The following is a 22,090-nucleotide window of genomic DNA, read 5'->3' on the forward strand; positions in this document are numbered from 1 at the left end:
CGGCCGGGCGGCGGCTGACACCATGTGCGCCCGGTGCCCGGGGCGAGGAGCGGGCAGCAGCCATGTCCCCCCCCGCCCAGCCGGGGGTGCCGGGCGGGCGCGGCTCTAAGGGGCCCCCGGCGCGGAAGCTCCTCTGCATGTGCAGCCTCTCCCTGTGCCTCACCTACCTGTGCTACAGCCTGATGGGGGGCACCGGTCCCGCCGCCCTGCGCTCCCCCGCCGCGCTCCCCGGCTCGGCGGCCCCCGGGGCCCCGCGCTCCCCCGCCAGCCCCCCGGGCAGCCCCGGCTCCCCGGCCGCCTCAGCCGCCTCAGCCGCCTCAGCCGCTCCGCCGCCGGCCTCCAACGGCAGCCGAGAAGGGGCGGCGGGCACCTGGCTGCGGACGCGGCTGGCCCCCGGGGAGGTGATCACGGCACAGAGCGGAGCCTTCGAGAGGGACCCGCAGGAGTCGAGCACCACGGACGAGGAGCTGAGCCGGGCCGGCAGCCCGGGCAGCCGCGGCGGCGGCAGCAGCACCACGCCGGACTACGGGGAGAAGCGGCTGCCGCAAGCCCTCATCATCGGGGTGAAGAAAGGGGGGACGCGGGCGCTGCTGGAGGCCATCCGGGCGCACCCCGACGTGCGGGCCGTGGGCACCGAGCCCCACTTCTTCGACAGGAACTACGAGAAGGGGCTGGAGTGGTACAGGTGAGGCGGGGGACTGCGGTCCGCGGCGGGGGGAGGGAGGAATGCGTGTCGGTGTGGGGCGGGGGAAGCTCCCGTGTGCTCCCGGGGATCCCCCGGTACCCCCGTGTGCTCCCGGGGATCCCCCGGTACCCGCGGTGGGGCCGGGGCGGGGGCTGCGGGACCCCCGGTGTGGCCGGGGCAGGCGGGGGAGGTCGCCGGGGACCGCGCCTGGCAGCGGTGCTGATTGAAAACGCGCTGTTCTGCTGGAAAAGCAGGAAATCTCTAATAACATCCCTCTGACTTGCTCAGTGTGTGAGCAGACCGTAGCAGTTCAGCTGTACTTGGTGTAAAATATACCTAAATAGGTCGGTAATGAATAATTACTGAAATAAACAAGATCACAAGTTATTCCAGGTGCTGCTAGGGCTGAAGGGCTAAAGGATGCTGCCTTCATGCCAGTACATGCTTTGCTTCACAAATAAGGTTTACTCTTTATTCAACAAGTTCCGTATGAGGAAGTTTTTTCCCGTTGACAAGATCTAATTCTGTTTGTGAAAACGTCTCTAAATACTATTGTCTGATAGTATTTGTTTCTATTTTAAAGGAATTTTATGTTAAAAGTCCAGGTTATTAGAAAACATTGGACTGCAGTAAGGAAGTGTTAAATGTCTTAACATGTTTAGTAAATCAGTGGATTGTGATGGCTCAGTGTTTCCCTCTTTAAACATTTCTGAGCAGAATGCAGCACATCAGAGGAACTTAAAAATTCTTAGTAGCTCTGTAGGTCACTGTTCAAAGCAAACCATACTGGTTCTTCATAAATAGTGGTCTGTGGCAGAGCTGGTGAAGTTCTTGTTGTGGTTGGTATGGCAGCTGCCTAGCTGCCCTGAAAATGAAGCTAAAAATGAGAGGCAGCAGGCTAGTTACCACATGGATTATCTGGTCACTCTTTATTGAAATAAAGTACATGGTCTGCATGTCAGGGGTATTTAAAGGTGAGAAACTCCAGGCAGTCTGCTGTGGGGATTGTGGAAGCAAAGTTTTCATAACGCTTGGTGTGGCATGCACTTGGCTCTAGTGAAATGCTGTGGGATTTTCTGGAGGGATTTCAAGGAAGTGGACATCAGCACTGAGAAAGTGAGGTTGTCCCTGAGAGCGTTTTTGGTGTGCTGCTCTGATGGGGGTGGGGGGAAGAACTAAAGTAATGGCTGTGGTTATTGTGTTTATAGATATAATTTCAGACACAGTATTTTATTGTACTGAATTTTCCTGGAGGAAAGGCTTACCTTGAAAAATAAGTTTAGAAAACTGGCTAGTAGAGGATAGAAAGTGGCATTTAAAAAAAGTTTGGTTTTATTCAAAACAGGCAGCAGAAGATCAAGCACTGAATATATTGAGTAGCTGTTTTTTCACCTTTAAAGTTATGCTGCTAGAAAAGGGCTAGTGAGTGGGTGTAGCTCCTCTCGTGGAGTAAGAGGTGCACACACAGGTTTTCATTTGCAGACTGCAGTTTGGTATTTTCTATCCCTGCAGCAGCTCTCTGGTGTGTGCAGCTCATTTCAAGCCCGGGAGCTCTGCTGCTGGGGCGGGAGAGGTGGGAGAACAGGTTGGGGCACCCTTGGTGTGAGGGTCTGGGCAGAGCAGGCTGTGGGACGGCTGCTCTGGGTACAGGATAAAGAAATGGTTTTGGTGCTGTGTGCCATTGCAGCCCTGGCTGCCTGACCTGCACTTATCTTCACACCTGCCCAACCCAAACATGTGCTTCCCCTCCCCTCCTTCCAGGAGTGTTCAGCCTTGGAGGGGCACTGCTGCTGCTGCTCTGGGCCTCAGCAGCTGCCACAACTTCCCTGGTGCTGTTCTGGTGCCAGGCTGTCGCCACGGTCTGCCTTTTAGTGCCATACAAACACAAACCAAAAGCGCAATGGGGAGAGATCGCCATCCATCCCAACAGTTCTTTCTTCCTGACCTTCTCTGAGATTACCTGGTTGAGTGTACCAGGGAGGGTAATTGGCTGTGTCCCAGGTAGAGTAATTGGAGATTTTGTTTCCCTATCCAGAGAATTGTCAATGTTTTTTTAGCAAAGAAGCAACTATTGAAGTTTTTACCAGCATTTCCTTATGGTGACTTCTGCATTACACAGTGAGCTTTTAACACGGTCAGGCTTTTTATTACATAGTGAAATAAGGGCATGGCAGACCTTCAGGGTTCCTTGCTTTGTTGTTCAGTCACAAGATTATCTCCCAGCCTCGAGGAGCTGGAGGAAAGGGAAATGCCTCCTCCACCTTGGTTTCTCCACCTGTGAAATGGAGAGAGCACCGGGCATTGCTGTTTTTGTGTGTACTCCACATTACCCGTGTCTTTGGTGCCTTGAGACTGAAAAGCCCTAAACACTCTGGGTGTCAGGTGCAGGATCTCTCTCAGTGGCTGGAGTTGCTGCAAACACTGGACCAGGGGACACCAGCTCTGTGCTGCTGGGCCAGGATGGCAGTTCCACACTGCCTGCTCTGGCTTTTCCTGGGAACCTGTAGGGAAAGCTGAAGGTTTGTTTGGTGTCTCTGATGCCTTTAGCTCATTTCATGTGGCAGTTGCAAACAGAGGTCTTCCCACATACAAATTGGTGCAAACTGGGCCAACATTGCTTTTGGTTAGTTTCTGTTACACTGCCAGAATTGTTTGTGTGGTTGTGGTTGTAGTTCATGATTCTGTCTGTCCTCATGCTGGGCTGTCTGAAGGACAAGTTCCATGGTACAGCTTTCCTTAAATGACATCCAATCTTCCTGTGCTGTTCCTTTGTTGTCTTTAACTTGCTCCTTCCTTCCCCAGGATATGCCATCTTTCCTGCAGGAGCTGCTGCTGATTTTTAGCCAGTGTCCAAGTGTCCCCCTGCGCTCATGGCCAGGCACAGAGTGATCTCCGCATGTCCCCTGCAGCCAGGCTGGACTGCAGGCATTTGCTCTCTCCAGTGTGATGCTCATGCCTCAGTGGGCATCTCCCATGCCATGAGCTCTGCCCTGAGCTACCCAGCATTTGGAAAAGCACCAAGAGCCTTTCTCAGAGCACAAAAAGGATGGCAGGATGACAGAGAGGCCTCAGAGGCTGGGGAATGGAGATTACATCCACAAATGCTCATTACAAGCACAGGCTCAGCGTTTGGGACACGCCTGAGTTCCCTGCCTGGGCGTGGATCAAGGGCACACAATTGTGCAGGGATGTTGTGGATAATGGGAACTACAGACTGCCTGCAGTGTCCAGCACCTGGGGAGGTTTGTCCCCTTGTGGTGCTAGAGGCCTTGGTTTGTTCTCAGAGAGGAGAGGACCCAGGGAGGTGGGCAGGGGTCTGCAGGGGAGCCCTGGAGTCGGTGTGGTCCCAGTGGCTTTGTGTGACTGGAGAAGGAGGGGGATCCTGTTTGGCACTGCCCTGCACCAGCGCTGTGGGTGGTGCAGTGGGGTCACCTGTGCAGGTGCCGATACCTCGGGATGCTCAGATGTTGCTGGAAACTGGTCTGGGGGTTTTGGAAGAGAAATGCTGCAGGTGGCTGTGTGAAGGGAGTGGGAGCTCCGAGCCCCGCCATTGGGGGGGTTTTAGTTGTGTCTTTCTGCTGGTACAAATGAGCAGCACAGGAGACCTCATCACTGGGGCACTCCTGAGGTTTTCTGAGCCGAGGGGAGCAGCCCAGTGCTCCCAGCTGCCTGCAGACTCAGCACAGTGAGGGGGTTCAGTTCTGTCATGTTACGCTTTAAAGGCTATCTTGACATCCTGCCTTTAGCAGAAAAACTGGGCTTCTGTAGCAGTATTTTGTAAACAAACTTGCAGTTTTAACACAAATATGATTTACATAACACAAAGAGAATACCTGATAGTGGCGAGTTGAAACTGAGTTTTAAGGTTCGCTGATTTGAAGAGTTAAATTCTGTGTGTACGTGCACATTGCTTTACTCCTCGCTTCCTCCTCAGTGGAACCCTCATGGAGAGGCTGCAGCAATATCTGTGATTAGATCACATTCCCCTCTCTGCCCTGGGCCTCCAGTGCTGAGCACTTGGACAGGGTGTAGCTGTGTGCGTGGAGTGGCCCCACTGCAGGAGCAGTCACCATGACAGGCAGTGGAATGGCTTGCATGTCTAATGCTATTTGCACCGCCTGTCTGGGTTTTTTGGAGTGTTCTCCCGAGCAGTCAGGCCTGTGTGTTATTTGGTGAGCTGCTGCCCTCGTACAGACAGTGAATGATGCCATGACAGGGAGCTCCTCTCTCGGTAATAAACACGTGCTCAGGAGTCTGCGGTTCCGTGGAGCTGTGGCTGTGGCTCTGGAGCTGGTCCTCGCAGTCACATCCCTGTGCCACTGACTTGGTCTGTGTGGGGAGGTGGCTGTTGAGTGCTGTTATTTCTGCCATGGGGCCATCTCACCTTCCTGCCTGTGCTGACCTGGTGACTGGGGCAGTGGGGCCACCCCTGCGTGCCCAGGGATGATCCAACCTTGGAGCACCTGGCGTTTGCTGTCAGGAAGATGCTTTGGCTGCTGGCAGGAATTGTGTCCAGGGATGTGGAGGGGGACCTTTTTCAACATCCCCTAACAGCTGTTGGGGAGCAATAGCCTGGGGCCATTTCAGCCTCATCCCACATTGTGTCACCTTGCTGTGGGCTGTACCTCGCTGTGAGCTGTAATTGTGTTGCTGGGTAATGCCTGTGCAGTTCTCATCGGCTCAGGGCATTCAGGAAATCAAACCCTTTCCATCAGGGCTGTGAGCCTGTGCTGACGGCACTGTGGGAACACCTACAACGGGCGGATGGATTGGGGTCTGCTGTTGCCCACAGGCACTGCTGCAGATCTTGGGAACTGCTGTGTTTCTCTGCAAAAAGCCTTCCCAGAGTATTGTACCCACTGCACTTCTGGTAACTTAGGGAAAGTGTATTGATTTTGTTTCTGGGCCCTGCTGTGAGTTGGCTTTTGCTGAAATGTAGTGACTCAGCTGCCTCTCTCCTCTGTGGATCCAGTGTATTGGACTTTGCTGACACCTGGGTCGGCTCTGGGCTGGGGACTGTGAGCAGGGGTCAGGTTTTGTGCTGGTTGGACCCAGTGGTTCACCCATCTGGGGACTGATGAGAGGCCATTCCTGCAGCAGGCGTGGATTTTCTTCTGCATCTGCAGCTACTGCAGTGAATCTGTTGTGTGCCAGAGCCGGGGTTCTGCTGCCTTGTGTGCTGGGCCAGGGGTACTGACCCTGCACCCTTACTGGGCAGCACTTGTCTCCCTCCTTTCTGCTCGGTTTTAGCTCCAGGAATGGGATGAAGGAATGAATTGTGTCTATTTGCAGTGTTTTATCACCTGATGATGGTTATCCACATGCTGCTCAGTTGTAGCCATGGGAATGGCAGCTGCTCTCAGCACCTGCAGCCCCGATGTGCTGCTCTGGCTCTTCCTGCAAAGAGAGTGAGAGAAAAGCCGGGGCCAACACTGCCAGGAGGGCTCCGGAGCACCTGCTCCCCCAGGGCTTGTCACTGCTTCTGCCTCCATGTGAAACGTATTTGTAGTTGACTGAGGGCACAAAGCGCTGAGAGAAAGGTGGGAGCAAGACAGGGAGGGAGCAGGGTGCTCTCTGTGCCCCTTGGCAGCTGCCAGGCACCGGCTCCCCTCTGCCTTGGCCGGGAGGTGTCCGGCCCCATTCCCTCAGACGGGTGGAGTGACCAGGGTGACATCCCAGCACCATGGCCAGCTGGGGCTCTGCCCTGTTCCCACTCTGATCCTAGTGTGTGTGGGGAGCCTGGGAACAGGAGCAGCTCCCTCGGGAGGGCTGTGGGCACAGGGCTCTGCACACCAGTCACACAGCTTGGGGACACCTCTTCCAATGACTGGTGGAACATGTAGGAAACTTCACCCGCCCTGAAGTCATCGAACTGTTGCACTGTAGTCTCAAGAACATCCTTTCTCTAGGATTTTGCTCAATAACCCGCTTTGTAAACACTCTGGTGCTTTGCTACTAACGGTTTAAGTGTTATCTGTGATGTCAAAGTTTGTGAGCTTTGCTCTCTTTGTGAGTGCAGTACTACTCGTGCATGTAGAGTTACAGAAAACTCAGAAATAGGCCTGGGGAAACACAGCCCCTTGGAGAAGCAAAAGGGGAAGTGTTGGGTGGTCGTGTTCTCTGCTTTAAATGATGCACCTGACCCCTGCTTGCTCCCTGGCTCAGCAAGGCTCACTCTGCTCTGCACCGAGCCCAGACTGGCAGAGAAGGAACAACAGCTTCTCAAAGAAAGTTATGAGCAAAGGCTTTAGATTTTTCAGAGTCAAAATTCCAACACAAATTTGTGACACCTTGTATCGACAAAGGTCAGAGTCTTATTCTTTTCATGGGTTTCTTTTACCTCTTCTTGTCATGGGGACTCCTTTTCTCTGAGTCATTATTTCATGCACTTCAGCAGAAATTTTATTGCTTTGGGGGCTGGGCTGGTTCATGTGGGACATTTTTCACTGCCGGAGTGTGATACACAGAGGTAATTTCTTTCAAATGATTTCTGCTTGAAGTGCTTTCAATGAATTACAAAGGGTGTGAGGGTATGAGCATGAATGAATGGCTGAAACATTTGTATGGAGTCCAGGTGAGGAACCTGCATGATCAAACTTTCCAGAGCATCCAGCGTGGATATTGTAATTTCACTGTCGTGTGCATGTGAGCAGCAGTTCATTTTAGCCTTTTAATCCACTTTTAAATAAGTATTATTTAGGGGTGTGTGAGGTTTAAATTGGTTTCCCCTATATTTAAAAAGTTTAAAGGAAACCCCAGAATTACAAGAGTCTGCTCAATCACAGTGGGAAATTCCTGTTTAGATCAAAAGTACCTGTCGAGGGCATGGGGGGAGTGGCTGGGCAGGATTGGCCCTGACCCTGCCAAGAGCAGCTCCTCTCCCTGGCCATGGCCAAGCTGCTGCCCGGACACTGCTCCATGATGGCACAAGGGACCTGCTCCCTCCATTTGTTGTTTACGTAGCTGCAGTTTCCAAGCTGAAGGAGAGTGTTGAAAGCTGAGTGTAGAAGGCTGGGAAAAAGATTCATACTTATGAAAAGGAAGAGGAAGAAAGCTAAAAAACAGCCCTCAAAAAAACCCTCCAACCTTTTTTTTTTTCAGTCTCCCATTTCCCTCCCCAGTGTCAACACGCCAATTTAGTAAATGTTGCAAGGCACAGTATTTCCCCCCTTGTCATATTATACATCCAGGCATCAAGGATGGATCATAAACTTGCTCTTTATGGCTTTAACATTTCAATTGCTAGTCACATTTTATGTAAATGAAGGTATTTACCTTGACAAGCTCTCCTGTGAAGTACAGTACTTCTTTACAGAATATATTTGGCAATATAAACAGGCCAAATGCTGGGGGTGGATGCAAAATTCACAATTGATTTTAACAGCTAAGTAGGATCCTCCCAAAATATACTGGAGTTGTCTGCTCCAATCTTGTCAGTGACTGGAGAAACTGAGGCAGGGGGTCCTGGGGGAAGAGGAAATAGCAAAGGGACATCAGTTATAGCCACCGACCTACTAAACAGAACTAGCTTTGGATAAAAATAACTCCATCTGCCAGACTTTATTTTGTATTACAGAGATTGCTGTAACACATTTCAAGCCAAAATCTGATTTTCGTTCTCTTCAGAGTCAGGCTGGGCTGGACTTGGGCCTCTCCTTTATTAGCAGTAATCATTTTGGATCCGAGCAGAGCGATGCTGTGATAGCCCAGATCTGCGGTTCTCCTTTGTTTCACAGTGTATTTCCTTTCATCTTGCATTGAGATGGGTGCAGTGATATATTTAGTATTAGTGTTCATCCACATCTGCAAATAACTTTATTTCAGCCCAGCTCTGCCCTTTCTGTGTTTGCTCTTGGTGGACACTGATGTGATTAAGCGGAGCTGTGAGCACACTCGTGGGAAGCCAGCATCAGGGCTGGGTGTTAAACCCTGCCTGCATCCCACAGCTCTGGGGAACACAACCCCCCTCAGCCTGTGTGGAGCCAGCATGGGGGGTGCACCAGCCCCAGGGGCTTTGAGGCTCCTCCAGGTGCTTCTGTGCCCCAGGAAGCTCAGCTGCTGCCCACCCCTGAGCCCCAGACATGTGGGAAGGGGTCGCTTCCCAGCTCAGCCCTGGGTGGAAGGTGCTGTGTCACCTGTGCAGGTGACAGAATCTCAGTTACTCAGCTCTGGTCCTGCCTGTTCAACAGCAAAGCATCTGTTTTCCATCCAAAGTGCTGACTCGAGAAATGCTGGTGGCAGACCATGGATCCTGAAGTCATTGCTGCTGGAGGTCTTTAACTGGCTGTTGGTTCATCCCTCCTTGTCTGTTCCTTGGGGAGCGCCAGCATCGATCCCACAGTGCCACTGCCCTGCCCTGTCAGCATTCACAGTTTTCAAGCTCATTTTAGGACTCTTTATTTGTACCCTTCTAATTCCTGACTTACCAGTCACCACCTCTGCTTTGTGCTCTGTGGCACTGGGGCCTGCAGAGCCAGAGGGTGCACTGGGGGACACTGGTACATCAGGAAAGGGCTCTGGGTACCCTGGGAAAGGGCTCTGCCTCCTTTACATGAGCTGTTCACCTTGCACAGAAAGGCAAATCCAGCTAGAGGGGCTCTGGAGCCCCGGGCCATGTGGTGAGGGTGGTGATTTTGCAGCATGAGGGAGGATGTTGGGGCCACAGTTGGTGCTGGTGCTGAGCTGTGCCATGGAAAGGAGGATGTAACACCTGCCAGGGCCTGGCTGCAAAGGGATGGCACACAGAAGTGTTCCTGCTCTGGGTCTTTGTTAATGGCTCCCCCAGAGAAATGGGTGTCTGGCCAAATGAGCACAATCCAGGGCAGCAGGCGCGGTGCTAAAGCTGTGTGTGACCCCAGGAGCTGGGGCTGGCACAGACCCAGGGCTGCACAGCCCCTGAGATGGGGCAGCTGCTGTTTGGGCTGCTCATCCTGCACTGCCAGCGTGGGGAACAAGCTCCAGCAGCTCTGTCGCTGGTTCTGGTGCACGTGCTGGGATCTGGAATGATAACAGCTCCTTACTCAGCTCAAAATCATCTAGAACCCCTCTAAAAATTGAAACAGTGTGGAAAAATGCCTGAGGCAACAACTTCATTGGTAAACTAAAGCATCTTGCTGAGAATTTCATAGACCCAGCAAATCATAATGCAATTTCCTATGCAAAAAGGGTTTATCTCTATCTAAATATTATTCCGCACCGTTACTCATTGTAGGGAAGTTATTGCTCTCCTAGGTTAACTGATTGAACTTTGGAAATAGAGCTGCAAGCTTATTGTACAGACGGGAGCTTGACTTTTATTGCTCCTAAATTGTAGTGATACTATTAGATGTGAGTAAAATATACACTCTATTAGAAAATGTTAAAGTTTGGTACCACTTTAAAATTAAAAAAGATTAAAAGAAGCATTTCTGCAGTCTAGTCCACCATGAAATTTGAGTCTATTTGGTATGTGAAACGTGTGACACAAATAGCCTAACAATTAATCACAAAGGAAGAGCTGGGATGGATTTATGGCTTAAACTACCCCGGATTTCACAAGGCTGGTGTGGCAGCAAGGGAAATGTGTTATTAGATCATTACAGGCTTTTCTGCTAGAGCCACTGCTGCTAAAGTTACAGCAAGGTGTTTTATTATTACTGTGTTCCCACATAATACTCTGAAGCACTCTCATCCTGGGATATGGCTGTCTCAGTGGGAGGCGATCCATGGCTCTGCTGCGGATGGGTTCCTTTGGAAAACCTTATCAGGAACTCCTCAGCCATTTTTTTGCATTAGGCAGTGGTGAAGAAGTGCTTTCCCATGGGCAGGCTGTGGAAGGAGCTTGTTTATTAGTGTGTAAGTTGAGAGCTGCTGGCTGTCAGCAGGTGATGTCTGCACGGGCAGGGCTCTGGCCCCACGGCACCGTGGTGGATCTGTGTCCTGCTGCCCGGTTCAGGGTGCCTCCCCGGGCTGCTCTGCCATGGCACTGCCCTGTGTGCCTCCCCCCATGACCCCTATTAACTTTTTCTAATGCTTGGAGTGTGTTGCAGGCAGAGGTGAGCCTGAAGCTCTTTGCTGTGCCCAGAGGGTAAGGATTTGGGATGCTGGTGTCGGGAGGAAGGGAGGGCTCTGCAGAGAGGTGGATTTCACCTGTGCCTCTGTCTTCCAGTGAGCCTGTGGAGAGCTGAGCCCCCAGTTACCCTAAGTCTGGGGAGACACCCTCATCCTGCAGCACTGCTGCTGTTGTTGGGGAGGGTCTGAGCTGCAGCCCTTCCCCTCCCACACGTGGCTGGCAGTGGCCAGGAGTGACCCAGGCACCGTGTGCCCCCCAGCACACCCAGCAGCTGTGCTGTGCCTTGGGCTCTCTCTTGGGGTGGGGAAAATAGATCCAGGTAGGACTGGTGTTTTGGGTGCCTTTGAGGTGCAGATTCAGGGCTTGTGGTGCCAGATGAACAGTGTATCCATTGGAGTATAAACTGCATTTCTAATCCAGCTTTCTCACCCTGCACTTCATATGAGACTCATCTTGTACTGGAGCCTCTGTGCTGGAGCCTACAGTGCAGGTTACATATCTCCTTCTTCATTAATGGGATTTATATCCTTGGTGCTCCTTGCTGGATGACTTAGTATTGTAATGTAGAACATGAGTGCTGCCTTAATTAAAATGTAACCCCCGTATTAATATATATGTTGCCACTGAAAATTGAATCAATGAAAACTGAGCTGAAAAGCTTGTGGCAGGTGTAGCCAGCACGTGAAAGGGGAGGTGATTTGGGGTGAAGAGCCCCATCTTGGCAGCCCAGCCACGCAGTCCCGTGCTCAGCCTGTGGCAGGGTCAGAGCTGTCCTGCTGGCCCCACAGCAGGCAGGGAGCTGGGGACACCACAGCTGTCCCAAGGCTGTGTGCTGCCAGCTGTCCTGTGCTCAGCACCGCTGGGAACCTGTGCCAGTCCTGCTGCTCACTCCCAGGATGTTCTCTTTTACCAGGGAGGTGCAAAGCAGCTTAATGAACCAGAGAATTAGTTCCGTAATATTACTTAAAAAAAATCTTGTAAATGCAAACATTCCAAGCCTGTCTCCGGGCTGTGCAAGCATTGCCATTGGCAGTATGATCAGTTATGAAGACATTTTGCATTCAAGGATTTGCGGTTTCTAGGTCCATGAATATTCAGGCTCCAGCTCACCCTTTTTGTCTGTGCTCCACACCTATCTTTTCCATTCCTTTGCTTCTTTTTTTTTTTTTTTTTTTTTCCAGTGGATTCAATTAGTTCTATTTGCTGCTTTAGCAATAAAACAATTCCCTCTGTGGCATTAAAATGAGTTTCTTTCATTATTTCATTTGCCTTCTTGTTATATGTGGAAGGAAGGTAGGGAGCTGTGCTCTGTGCCCCGGCTCGCAGGGCCTGCCAAACCCTGGAGGACATGAGATGTTCTTGGGGCAGCATTAGGAATTAATGAAGGGCATTGGTGGTGCAGAGCTGCAGGAGCTGCGCTGACAGAGCCACATTCAGAGCCACCAGAAAATCCGACCGGTCCCAGAGACTTTCGGTAGGACTTTGGCACCTGAGTCACTGCAGCCTTCAACGTGCTGTGCTCCTGACCATTCCTGAGCTTTGGGCCAGGTCTCACGTGGCCTTTGCGTTACCTGTTGGCAGTGAAATGCAGGGACAGAGCCCCTGTTTGGCTCAGATGAGGCACAAGTCAGTCTGAGCTGAAACATTCATTAAAGCAGCAGATCAGTTTGTGGCAGCAGCGTGGCTGGTGTGTGGCAGCAGGGGCTGAAGCTGGTCAAGGGTCTTGGTCCCATTTCCTCCCTAAGCAGAGTCAAGTGCAGTGTGAGGAAAGCACAGAGGTACTGTGAGAGCCAGAAAGCAGTGATTGTGTGGGCAGTGTGCACAAAGAATTACACACAGTGCCACAACACTCTCGTCTGGCCACTCTTGGAGTGCCCTTCCAGGGGGCTGCAGTGGCATTGGGAGCGTGTAGTGTGGACAGAGCCATAAATCATTCGTTTCGCACCGTGCTAAACACAAATCCTATTAGTGCACTGAGGAGCATCTAAGTAGAGGAAAGAAAAAGCAAGATAGAAAGAGGAAACGAGATTTAAATCTAATTGCTTTTTTGCCTGTGTTTCAGCACAGTTTGGGCTGGGACGTGATGAAACACGGCGGAGGAGAGCTGACACAGGTGGGAGTGGGAGCCAGTGGTGTTCCTGCTCTGCTGTCCTGGACAGCTAATGCAGCTATTGAAGGTCAATGAGAGGAGATGTGGCTTTGTGTATTCAAATTTTTTTTTAAAATTAGTTTTCTTCCTCTTTCTGTGACTGGGGAAGGTTAAAACAGTTGTGCTGATACCAGTTGCTTTTTCATTCTGAAGTAAAATCTAGAACCAAATGAGAATTTCCAGGCTGGCAGAGGGGCTGCAGACCCCAGGGTCTGGTAAGCACCCAAATTTTGGAAAAAGAGGTTTGTGCCTTTCCTCCCTCCACTGAAAGACCCACGCCCCTCTGCAGCAGAACACGGGTGGCCACCGGTGTTGGCTGCCTCCAGATGGAACTGCAGGTTCAGGCAGGATGGGTTAGTGATGGCAGTTTCAGAGGGACAAAGTAAAGGAGCTGAACAAGGAAAGGTGTCTCTTAGGGATGGAAAACCATTTAAAAAGGAAGCAAAATTAGAGCATGCAGTAGGATAAGTAGGACTGCAAAGTTCTGTAATTAATCACACTGTTGGAACTTGGAAAGGAAATAAATATGATAAAAGGATTTGTCCGAATAGATTACAGGCAAATTAGAGAAAAAAAAAAAAAAAAAGGCGGGGTCATGATGGCCTTGGAAATTGTGCTCTTCAGAAATCTTCAATCATCCTCACAATCAATTCTGCGTTTCTTTAATAGCACTGGCTTGGATTAACCGCTGCGTGCATCCAGACATTAAACAAAGTATCGAGCATTTGTCTCTCAACAATACACTTGGAAATTGTTTATTTCCCTGCTTGTGTTCTGCGATGTATTTCAGTCTGTAACCCCAGCTGAAGTCCAGCCTGCCTGAGGTGCCCAGCTCTTGGTCCTGCTGGCTCCCACCCCGAGCATCTGCAGCACGGGAGGGTTTTCTCATAAAGCACTTGTTTGTTTGTGCAGACGATTACACCGGCTTTGCTATACAACAGTGTGTTTCTCTGCAGCAAACAATCTGCTTTATGGCTTTTCCTAGGAAAATATCAGCTCGCTATGCTCACTAATATGATTCAATTGTGTTGTGTTATCTGACCTTTAAGGAACTTGCAATCTATAATGACATGGTTCTACAGCAGAGCCACTAGTAAAAGCCCAGGCTCCTGGGGAATTCCAGCTGCAAATAAAGTGAAGCCGGCTACAGGAGCAGTAACAAGGCACTTTAACCCCTTGGCCGCTGGCCTGCAGGGGTGGGTGCTGTAGGGATGTGTCTGTGGGCAGCTCCATCCCATCCAGGAGCACCCAGAGCCTCCCCAGGGAGCACGGTGGGCAGCAGGGGACAGGGAGAGGACCCGCTGGTGGCCAGCAGAGCTGCTGTCACTGCCTGCCACCCCTCCCGTCTGTCCACTTGGCTCCGGGCATCCTGCCACTTGTGGAGGCACCAGCGAGCTCCAATACACATGGGGGACCCCACCTGTGTCCCCTTGCCCTCCTGGTGGCATCACTGCCAGTGCTGGCTCTGGGACTGTCCTGACCAGGCACAGCATGGCCTCTGTCCCCCCCCCTCCCCTCTGCTCTGCCGTGGTCCCAGGGGGACACAGCACAGCAGCACACCGACCTCATGGCACAGTGGAAGCTTGGGAAGCAAACTGTTACGTTCCGACATCATCCCTTTGCTCTGGCTGCTGTTTTCCCACTTGGAATTTACCTGCAAGCTGCTTAGGGGAGGTCTGTAGGTCTCAGTCTCAACCAAGGCTGGAGTGACCCCTGGCTGGTAGATCAGAGCCTGGTTTTCTCAGGAAGGGACATGCCACCCACCAGCTCATGCTGCTGGTCCCTCCCTGCATCTCTCCCAGCATGGCCGGGAGGACCAGGCTGGAGCAGGACGTGGTGCCACTGAGGGGGCCTTGGGAAGCCTTGGCGTGTCAGTCCACTCTGCTCTGTTGGGCTTATTTTCAGGCCACTAATCACAGTCTGATCCCTCTGATTGCTTCTGTCTGACCTCCCTCCACAGCTCGGATGCTTTACCTGAGAGGCATTTCAGGGTTTTTATTCAGCTGAGTGAAAGATGGGGGATAGTCAGGAATCTGTCAGACCCAGGAAACTGGCAAGAGATAGGGAAGTTGAACAGAGAAACAGACACTCCAGAGATTCACAGAATGATTTGGGTTGGAAAGAACATTGAAGATCATCCGGTTCCAACCCTCCTTCCACCCAGGTGCAGGGTGGTGTGGCTGGAGCACTTGCTGGCAAAGGCTGAGACTGAAAAATTTTGAAGGGTTGGTTTATCAGAAGCTAAAGACAGCCTGTGCCAAGTTCTAGGTGCTGGGTTTTAAGCAGTTTCCTCAGTCTGCTGCACCAGCTTTTGGCAGAAATCTTTGTGAAACTACTTTTCCACTGAGGAACAGGAGATCAGAGAACTGTTCCCTTTAACACTTGAGTGTGCATGAACTTGCAGGGATATTGTTTGAAGCTCTGCTACCCTTGTTAAAGGTCACTTTTTGATCCCATCAAATACCCTCTTTACCTGGAGATAAGATTTAAAAATGGAAGACGAAAGAGAAAGAGCTTAAGGAAGAAGGAGAAGAGGGAAGCTGGCTGAGCAGCCTGCGCCCACTGGCAGCAGGGGGGAGATTAAAGCAGGAAAAGGGCTCTGCAGGGTGGGGATGGAGCAGAAACAGAGGGGCTGGGGCATCCCCAGGGCTGTGGGGCAGCCCCTCGGTGCATCTGTGCCAGGAGAACTGCCCACCCTGTGCTGCTGGTGCTCCCTTGCCCTGCCAGAGCCTGCTGCTGCCATCTCCACAGTGCAGAGAAAGGAAACCACGCTGGGCCAAGGTCGTGGCTGAGGTCAATAAATTATACATGACAATTAATCTTAGAAACCTGTGATTCGGGGGAGAAAGACGAGGACACTGCGGATCCCGAGCTGGGCTGGCAGGCGGATGCCTTGGCTCCACGTCAGCCCGGGGAAGGCAGTGAAAAACAAGTCTGTGCTGGGATGCTGTGAGTCGGTGTGAGTCACCCAGCACGGCTGGCACGCTCCTGCTGCCCGTCCTGGCCGTGCTGGCTGTCACTGCCCGGCTCGGGGGCTCCATCCCACTCCCCTGTGCAGGTGTCTGGGCCCTCCGTGCTGGGGGCTCAGCAATTGTTTGCCTGTTACAATCAATTCCCATTTGAGATGGTTTAAAATGTATAACTGTCTCCTTGAGACTACAGCATTCAGCAGGTGGTAACACTCAAAGCTTTTTTTTTAAATCTGTAGTAAGGATTTACAAAGGAAACCTTGACTTTTAGATTGATTTTTAAATAAGCATATATTTAGCTGTTAGTGCTTGAAGTACATATTGGATTATATTCTTCTGCAAACAGAATATTCTAATTGATCTTGCTAATAAATAATGAAAGCTAGCCCTGCTACATATAATTCAAGGTTACACTGCATTTTGTATCAGCAGCACTGGGGAGTTTTTTAATGCTTAAAAGATTATTTCTTTTGAATAAGGAAAAAAAATGGGGGTGGGGGTGAGACTAAATGCTGAGCTTTTCTCTAGAATTTCCTTTTGTTGTTTTCTAAACTGTGGTTAACAAGTGTCACTCTTTGGGACCCTCCTATACATATAAGGCTAAACCTAAAAGCCTGTCCCCAGTGAGTGCCCCTCAGGAGTGGCAGCAGCCAAGGATGTGCAGCCCTGGCTGCCTGCAGCTGGCCCTGTGGCTGCCTGGGGCAGGGCCAGACCCCCTCCCCACGCTGTACTGGGGGTACAAGTGACAATGGCAAGTTCACAAGAACCCCTGGGAGGGGTGCAGAGCTGCCACTGGGACCTGAGATCAGCTGGAGGATGGATGTCCATGTTCAGTGCTGTGATGGGGCACTTGGCTGGGCAAGAGCAGTTTCCAGGAGCCTGTGGGACAGGACGAGTGTCCCCTGTGTACCCTGGGGACACAGAGCTGCCTCTGGGGCTGGGCTGGGAGCTGGGCATAGCCAGGGCTCCTGGCAAGGGTGCAGAGCAGCTCTGCCAGCCAGGGCCCGCTGCACGAGGCAGGGACAGAAGGGCTGCCTGCAGCTGGGGCACTGGGGTGCTGTGGTTTGCAGATGTGGTGCAGGTTCTCGGAGCGCAGAGCAGACATTAATCACCCAGTGACATTGCAATTACCATAGTGGACAGGCATTTATTTGGCATTTAACTTGTAATTCGGGGAGATAACTATTTCTTCTCCGTTCACAGAAGTTGCAAGTTGCAGCTGGCCAGCTTTGACCTGGTGAGTTTGTGCAGCTCAGCTGCATTGGCTTTGCCACGGGGCACACAGAGCTCTTGTGTGCGGTGGAGGTGACACTTGCTGTTGCAGGGACATTCACAGCAGCTGTCCCCACTCCATACCACAGCCTCTGCCTCTGGGGTGGCAGCAGTGACTGGAGCAGTGCAGAGGGCAGGGCAGCTAGCCCAGGGTCATGCCATCCCACGGGGACCATGGGTCAGGGACACAGGACAGTATTGCTCCCTAACTCCTCCAGTATTTCTCCAGTCTTAAATGCCCTCAGCCTAAGGACCAGGACAGAGGCCAGCCAAGCACACAGTGAGGGCTGGCAAAGGATAAAGCTGTAGGGCTTTGCATCCCACTGGCTGCTGGAGGGAGAGCGGAGAGCAAGAGCTCCAGGCCTAGGGCAGTGGCCCAGTTGGCCAGTGGATCAGGGCTGACTGGATGCAAAAGGCTCCATTCTGTTCCACTCCTGTGAGACCAGCAAAGCTCCTCATTCCTGAGCAAAACCCCCTGTACCTCATGCTGGGGACCTGCCCCTCCTTTCCCTGTTTGGGATAGGGCAGGGGTCCATGGTGGCCCATGTGTCTGCTGACCCTCTTGCTGCCTCTCTGCTCCTGCTGCAAGAAGCCATTTGTTTGTGGTGTCAAGAGTGGTGCAGGAGGATGAGCCAGCACAGTTCTCCCAGGCAAGAGGAGACATTCCTGTCATTCTTTCCCCATAGGCAGCTGGCAATCACTCTCCCACCAGCTGGAGTGACAACATGATTGGCCAGGAAAAGCAGCACAATATTAAAGAGCTGCTGACACCTCATGGGAAATTCACTTTAAAATATTTTATTTAGGTGTGAGTCTGTGGATTTTTCTGGTTTTCCTTCCCTTGTTTTACGTCCCAGGGAGCACTCTCTGGGGTGCAGGCACTGTACTGAATGGGGAGAGGACAGGGACACAGAGCCACACAGAACCAAGCCCCTGGAGTGTGTGGGAGCTGCATGCCGTGTCCCATACCTCCAGGGCTGCCTCGTGCCCAGCACTCCAGGTGTGAGAGCAGATTGATGTGGGCCACACAGGGTGGGTGTGTTGGTGGGAACAGAGAAATGGAGGGTCATGGGATGAGGACAGATGGACTCTTCTGGCTCTGGCCAGGATGAAGGGCTTCTGCTGGTGGCTGTTTATTAGCAAAACTAGTCATGGTTTTGGCTTTTGTCTGTTCTAGGAAGTAATGTTAAATACGGGTGTGAATGCACAGGGGGATGGGATGGTTAATTAGAGTGGAGTCCTGGGAGTGGGATCTCCTGGGCTGTAATCACACCCTGGGGAGGGAGCCAGTCCTGTAGGGCCCCCCTGCACACTGCCAGGCTGTGGGACCTGCAGCTATGGACTTGCTTCTCCACAGATCTAATTGTGCCTATCCCACAGGCTTGTTGTGTGAGTCTGAGTTAATTAATGCTCATAAAGCCACTCAGCATCTTTGGAGAAGAGCAAAGGTATTGTAGCTGCTGTTAGGATATACTAGGCAATGAAATTAGTTTAATTTCAGAGTTATCAGCCAGCAGGCATTTCCACAGCCTGTGCTGTCCCTGTTTGCCCACTGCCACAGACAGGTTCACAGAGAGCCAGCTCGTGCTGTCTGCCAGGGAGGAGACAGCAGCACTCTTTGTCTGCTCTTCCTGAGCACCTCTTCCCCCCTGCCCCATCCCTGCTTCTTGAATCATCCCAGTTGTCACTCTTTGTCCTATTAATGGCCTGATGTCATTGTGACCTGTGGCTCTGGTCACAGCAGCCACCAGTGCTGTCATGAACAGATGAAGAATAAAAGTCATCCCATTTATCCTCAGCTGTTTACCTTGCCCTGAGCTCTGGTGATGTCAGTCCCTCTCCTCCAGCTACGAAGGTCTCTGATGAAACCCCCTCACTGCAACCCAAACACTGAGAGCCCAGAGGAAGGATGTGAATCCAAACTAGCCTTTGTTCTGGTGACAGTCCCCTTTTTTCATGCTGCTTCTGGCCAGCAGATGTGTGGGACAAGCTCTCTCTCAGGCTGGGTCCAAGCTCTTTTAGTGTTGGAATGTTCGTGTGTCCCAGACTCGGGAAAAGCAGAGCATTAAATCTGTCTGTGACGGGAGGAGAGCAGGCTGAGCACGGCTGGGGAACGCGCGGCTCGGCCCAGCCGTGCGTGTCTGCAGGAGGAGAGGGGACAGAGGGTGTCAAAGCAGCGGGTGTATTTATATCTATCTATATGTATGTACATGTTCCTCTGTGTGTCTGTATACATTTATTGGGTTAAGAACTTGAGGACCATCTGTTCCAGCTTTTGGGGGAAGCTAAAGCCATTTCTGGCATATGCTGAGGCTGTAGGTGATTAATCACCGAGGGCTCAGTGGTTTGCTGCCACAGAGCGGGGTTTGCTCTGCAAACCCCAGAGCCTGGCTCCCATGATCTGAAGCCAGGGTGCCCTCGGGCCTCATGACCCTCCCTGGCCATGGCCAGTAAGGGCTGTGGTGGGTGGCAATGTCCCCTCCATGTGTTTTGTCACAGGGCCACACAGTTCCCAGCCCTTGGGGAGGGGAGAGCTGCAGCCTCTGGGGTTCAGCCTGAAGCAGTTAGACTGGTCATCACTTCTTTCCAGGCTGCCTTAGGGAGAATATCTGGCATCAACTTTTGTGCCCCATCTCTGCACAAACCATTCTTTGTCACCAGCTCTTTTTTCTTCCTGAGACATGAAAACTGAGACCTGTTGCCTTTCTCTTTGCCTCTGCAGCAGATGAAGATGTCAGGAGCCTGAGTGGCTGTTGAAGAGATCTGCCATTACCTTTTGCCTTCTCCAATTTTTGAAATCATTTCATAGGAATCCAATTTTCTCTTTCATATTCACTTCTGCAAACAGATTTGAAAAATTCTTTGTTAGTCAGAATCACGTCTGAAATGTACTGCTGTATTTCTTTTTGCTATTCTAATTAGCCTTTTAACTCAGCACTGCTTGTATTTATAGCTGGCTAATCCTCCCTTTCCAGGCCCCATCCTCCTCCATAGCGGAACATTTCCACTGTTCAGAAGCCATTTTCTGTTTCCTGTTTTCTGTTTCCCAGTTCCTTTGCTGTCGCTGTTTCAATGCTCCAGCTCTTGACTGAGCTCCCTGATCAGACGCAGGGTCCCCTTTGCTGCAGCACCTTTCCTGGAGCGAGATTCAGCTCCAGGCTGGCACAAGCCTTTGAGCAGCTGCCTTGATTCTCTCCTTCAAGATTATTTCCAGACCATCTATTTTAGCTCCTCAGCTCCCATCCGCTCCTGCAAAATGGGCAGCCCAGGGTGGGCAGGGATGTGGAAACGATTGCCTTGCCCATGGCAGCGTGGGCAAGGAGCCTCTGGCACGGTTTTGGTGGCCACGGTCGTGTCCTGCCGTTCTTTGCAGTGCACGAGTGTGACCCCCATGTTCTGACCTCCCTGGGTTTCTCCACTCAGACCAGTTCCTGCATCTGTGCAAAGGAGGCAGATTTTTGTCCTCATCCATCATCCTAATTAATCACCGTAGTGTAGAATACATTTTTACTTTTTGATGCTTTTATGTACTTAGGAGCCAGGAGGAATCATTTTGCTGCAGTGTTTTAGTAAAGCCCTTCAGCTTAGCATTGGGAAGCATCACAGTTTGCCCAGGGTGGGCAGGGGGGGATGTAAATACGGATTTATCCCCCAAAGCCAGGGGGAGAGCACCCCCTAAGCACCCATTTTGCTGTGCGCCTCTAACCCTTGACTTAGGAGCAATTCCCTTGCTAATGCTTTAGCTCCACATTTATGAAGCTTAAGATAACTCAGAGCTCTTCTGGAGCAATGCCAAATGCTGGCATAAAATATCAAAATGTCTTGTATGGTGCAGAGCTTTATCTGTGGGCTGGAGCTGTGGGGCTTTCCCTTTATGTGGCCCTCCTGCCTGAGCTCCTCAGAGTGGGCTTTCAAAGAGCAGATATGCAGGAGATCTGCTGGCTTAGGACAATTCCTAAATGCAGATAAGGCTTACAGCCTCACACCAGGTAGGAAGATTCCAGCATCAGTTAAATGGGCTCGCTTGTGCAAATCTCTGGCTGTGGCAGGGAGAGATGGGGAGCTCTGACAGATGGTCTGGCACAGGCAGCACGGGGAGCTGCTAAGGCACCCTGGTAAAAGATATCCTGGTGGCCTCGTGGCAGAGCCTGGGACCACCTGGGGGTCCCAATTCCCCATCCCTCTCTGGCTGGTCCCACTGTCGTGGCCACTGTTTTCACACTCCCTCAGCATGTCCTCTTCCCCTGGGGTGGTCTCAAGCTGTCTCTGTGAACAGTAGCCACAGAAGTGTAAATCATTCAGGCTGAGGAGGATCCTTTGCTGAGAGAGCAGCCCCTGGCATGGGGAGCAGGGCCAGGGCCAGCCCCTGGTGTGATGGGGGAATTGGGGTGTGTGGGTGGGCTTTGCTGCATCCCAAGTCCACCCACAGCATTGTCCATCACACTTTGAGAGAAGGTTCTCCCTCTCCACATTGGAGAGCTGGAGCCCCAGGCCCGTTCCAGCGTGGCAGCTCCTGTGGGGAGGGACGAGAAGGTCAGAGAAGAGGAGGGTGTTGGAATAAGCAGCAGCACCGAGGGCAGGGACTCAGATGAGAAGGGGAATCGGTACTTTCTTCCTAATACCACATTTTTAAATGTGCAGTCTGTTACTTCTAAATTATTTGCTCCACATAAAATATTAGCTCTTGTCAAGATATATCTTTTCTGTGCATAAACTGCATAGTTTGATGCCTTGAGTTTTTTTTATTCAGTCTCTCTGCTCCTGAAAATTCATCTACATTTTATCATTTGCTCAATTTTCACGTTTGTTTGGCATTTCTGAGATAGTCATGGCATCAATACTCTGCTTCCAGAATCTCAAAGCCCTGGTGGGGAAGAGGGGCTTGGAGTGCCCCCAGTCACAGATCTGCCCCTGGTATCAGGATCCACATAGCAGGGTTTGGGATGGATGGATGATGGATGGAT

At 51.6% G+C, this 22,090-nt stretch overlaps 1 protein-coding gene across 1 annotated transcript in view; it reads left to right on the forward strand.

Moving 5' to 3' along the window:
* Positions 1 to 46: 46 nt before the first annotated feature.
* The window catches only part of LOC107210994 (heparan sulfate glucosamine 3-O-sulfotransferase 4-like), a 53,048-nt gene continuing 31,004 nt past the window's right edge, over positions 47 to 22,090 (forward strand). Inside the window, exon 1 of the mRNA XM_015642411.2 lies at positions 47 to 685. Within this exon, the coding sequence (XP_015497897.2) occupies positions 63 to 685 (623 nt within the window). The 5' untranslated portion in view covers positions 47 to 62. The remainder of the gene's footprint in view (positions 686 to 22,090) is intronic.

Source organism: Parus major, chromosome 14 (genome assembly GCF_001522545.3).
Source record: "Parus major isolate Abel chromosome 14, Parus_major1.1, whole genome shotgun sequence".
NCBI lineage: Eukaryota > Metazoa > Chordata > Aves > Passeriformes > Paridae > Parus > Parus major.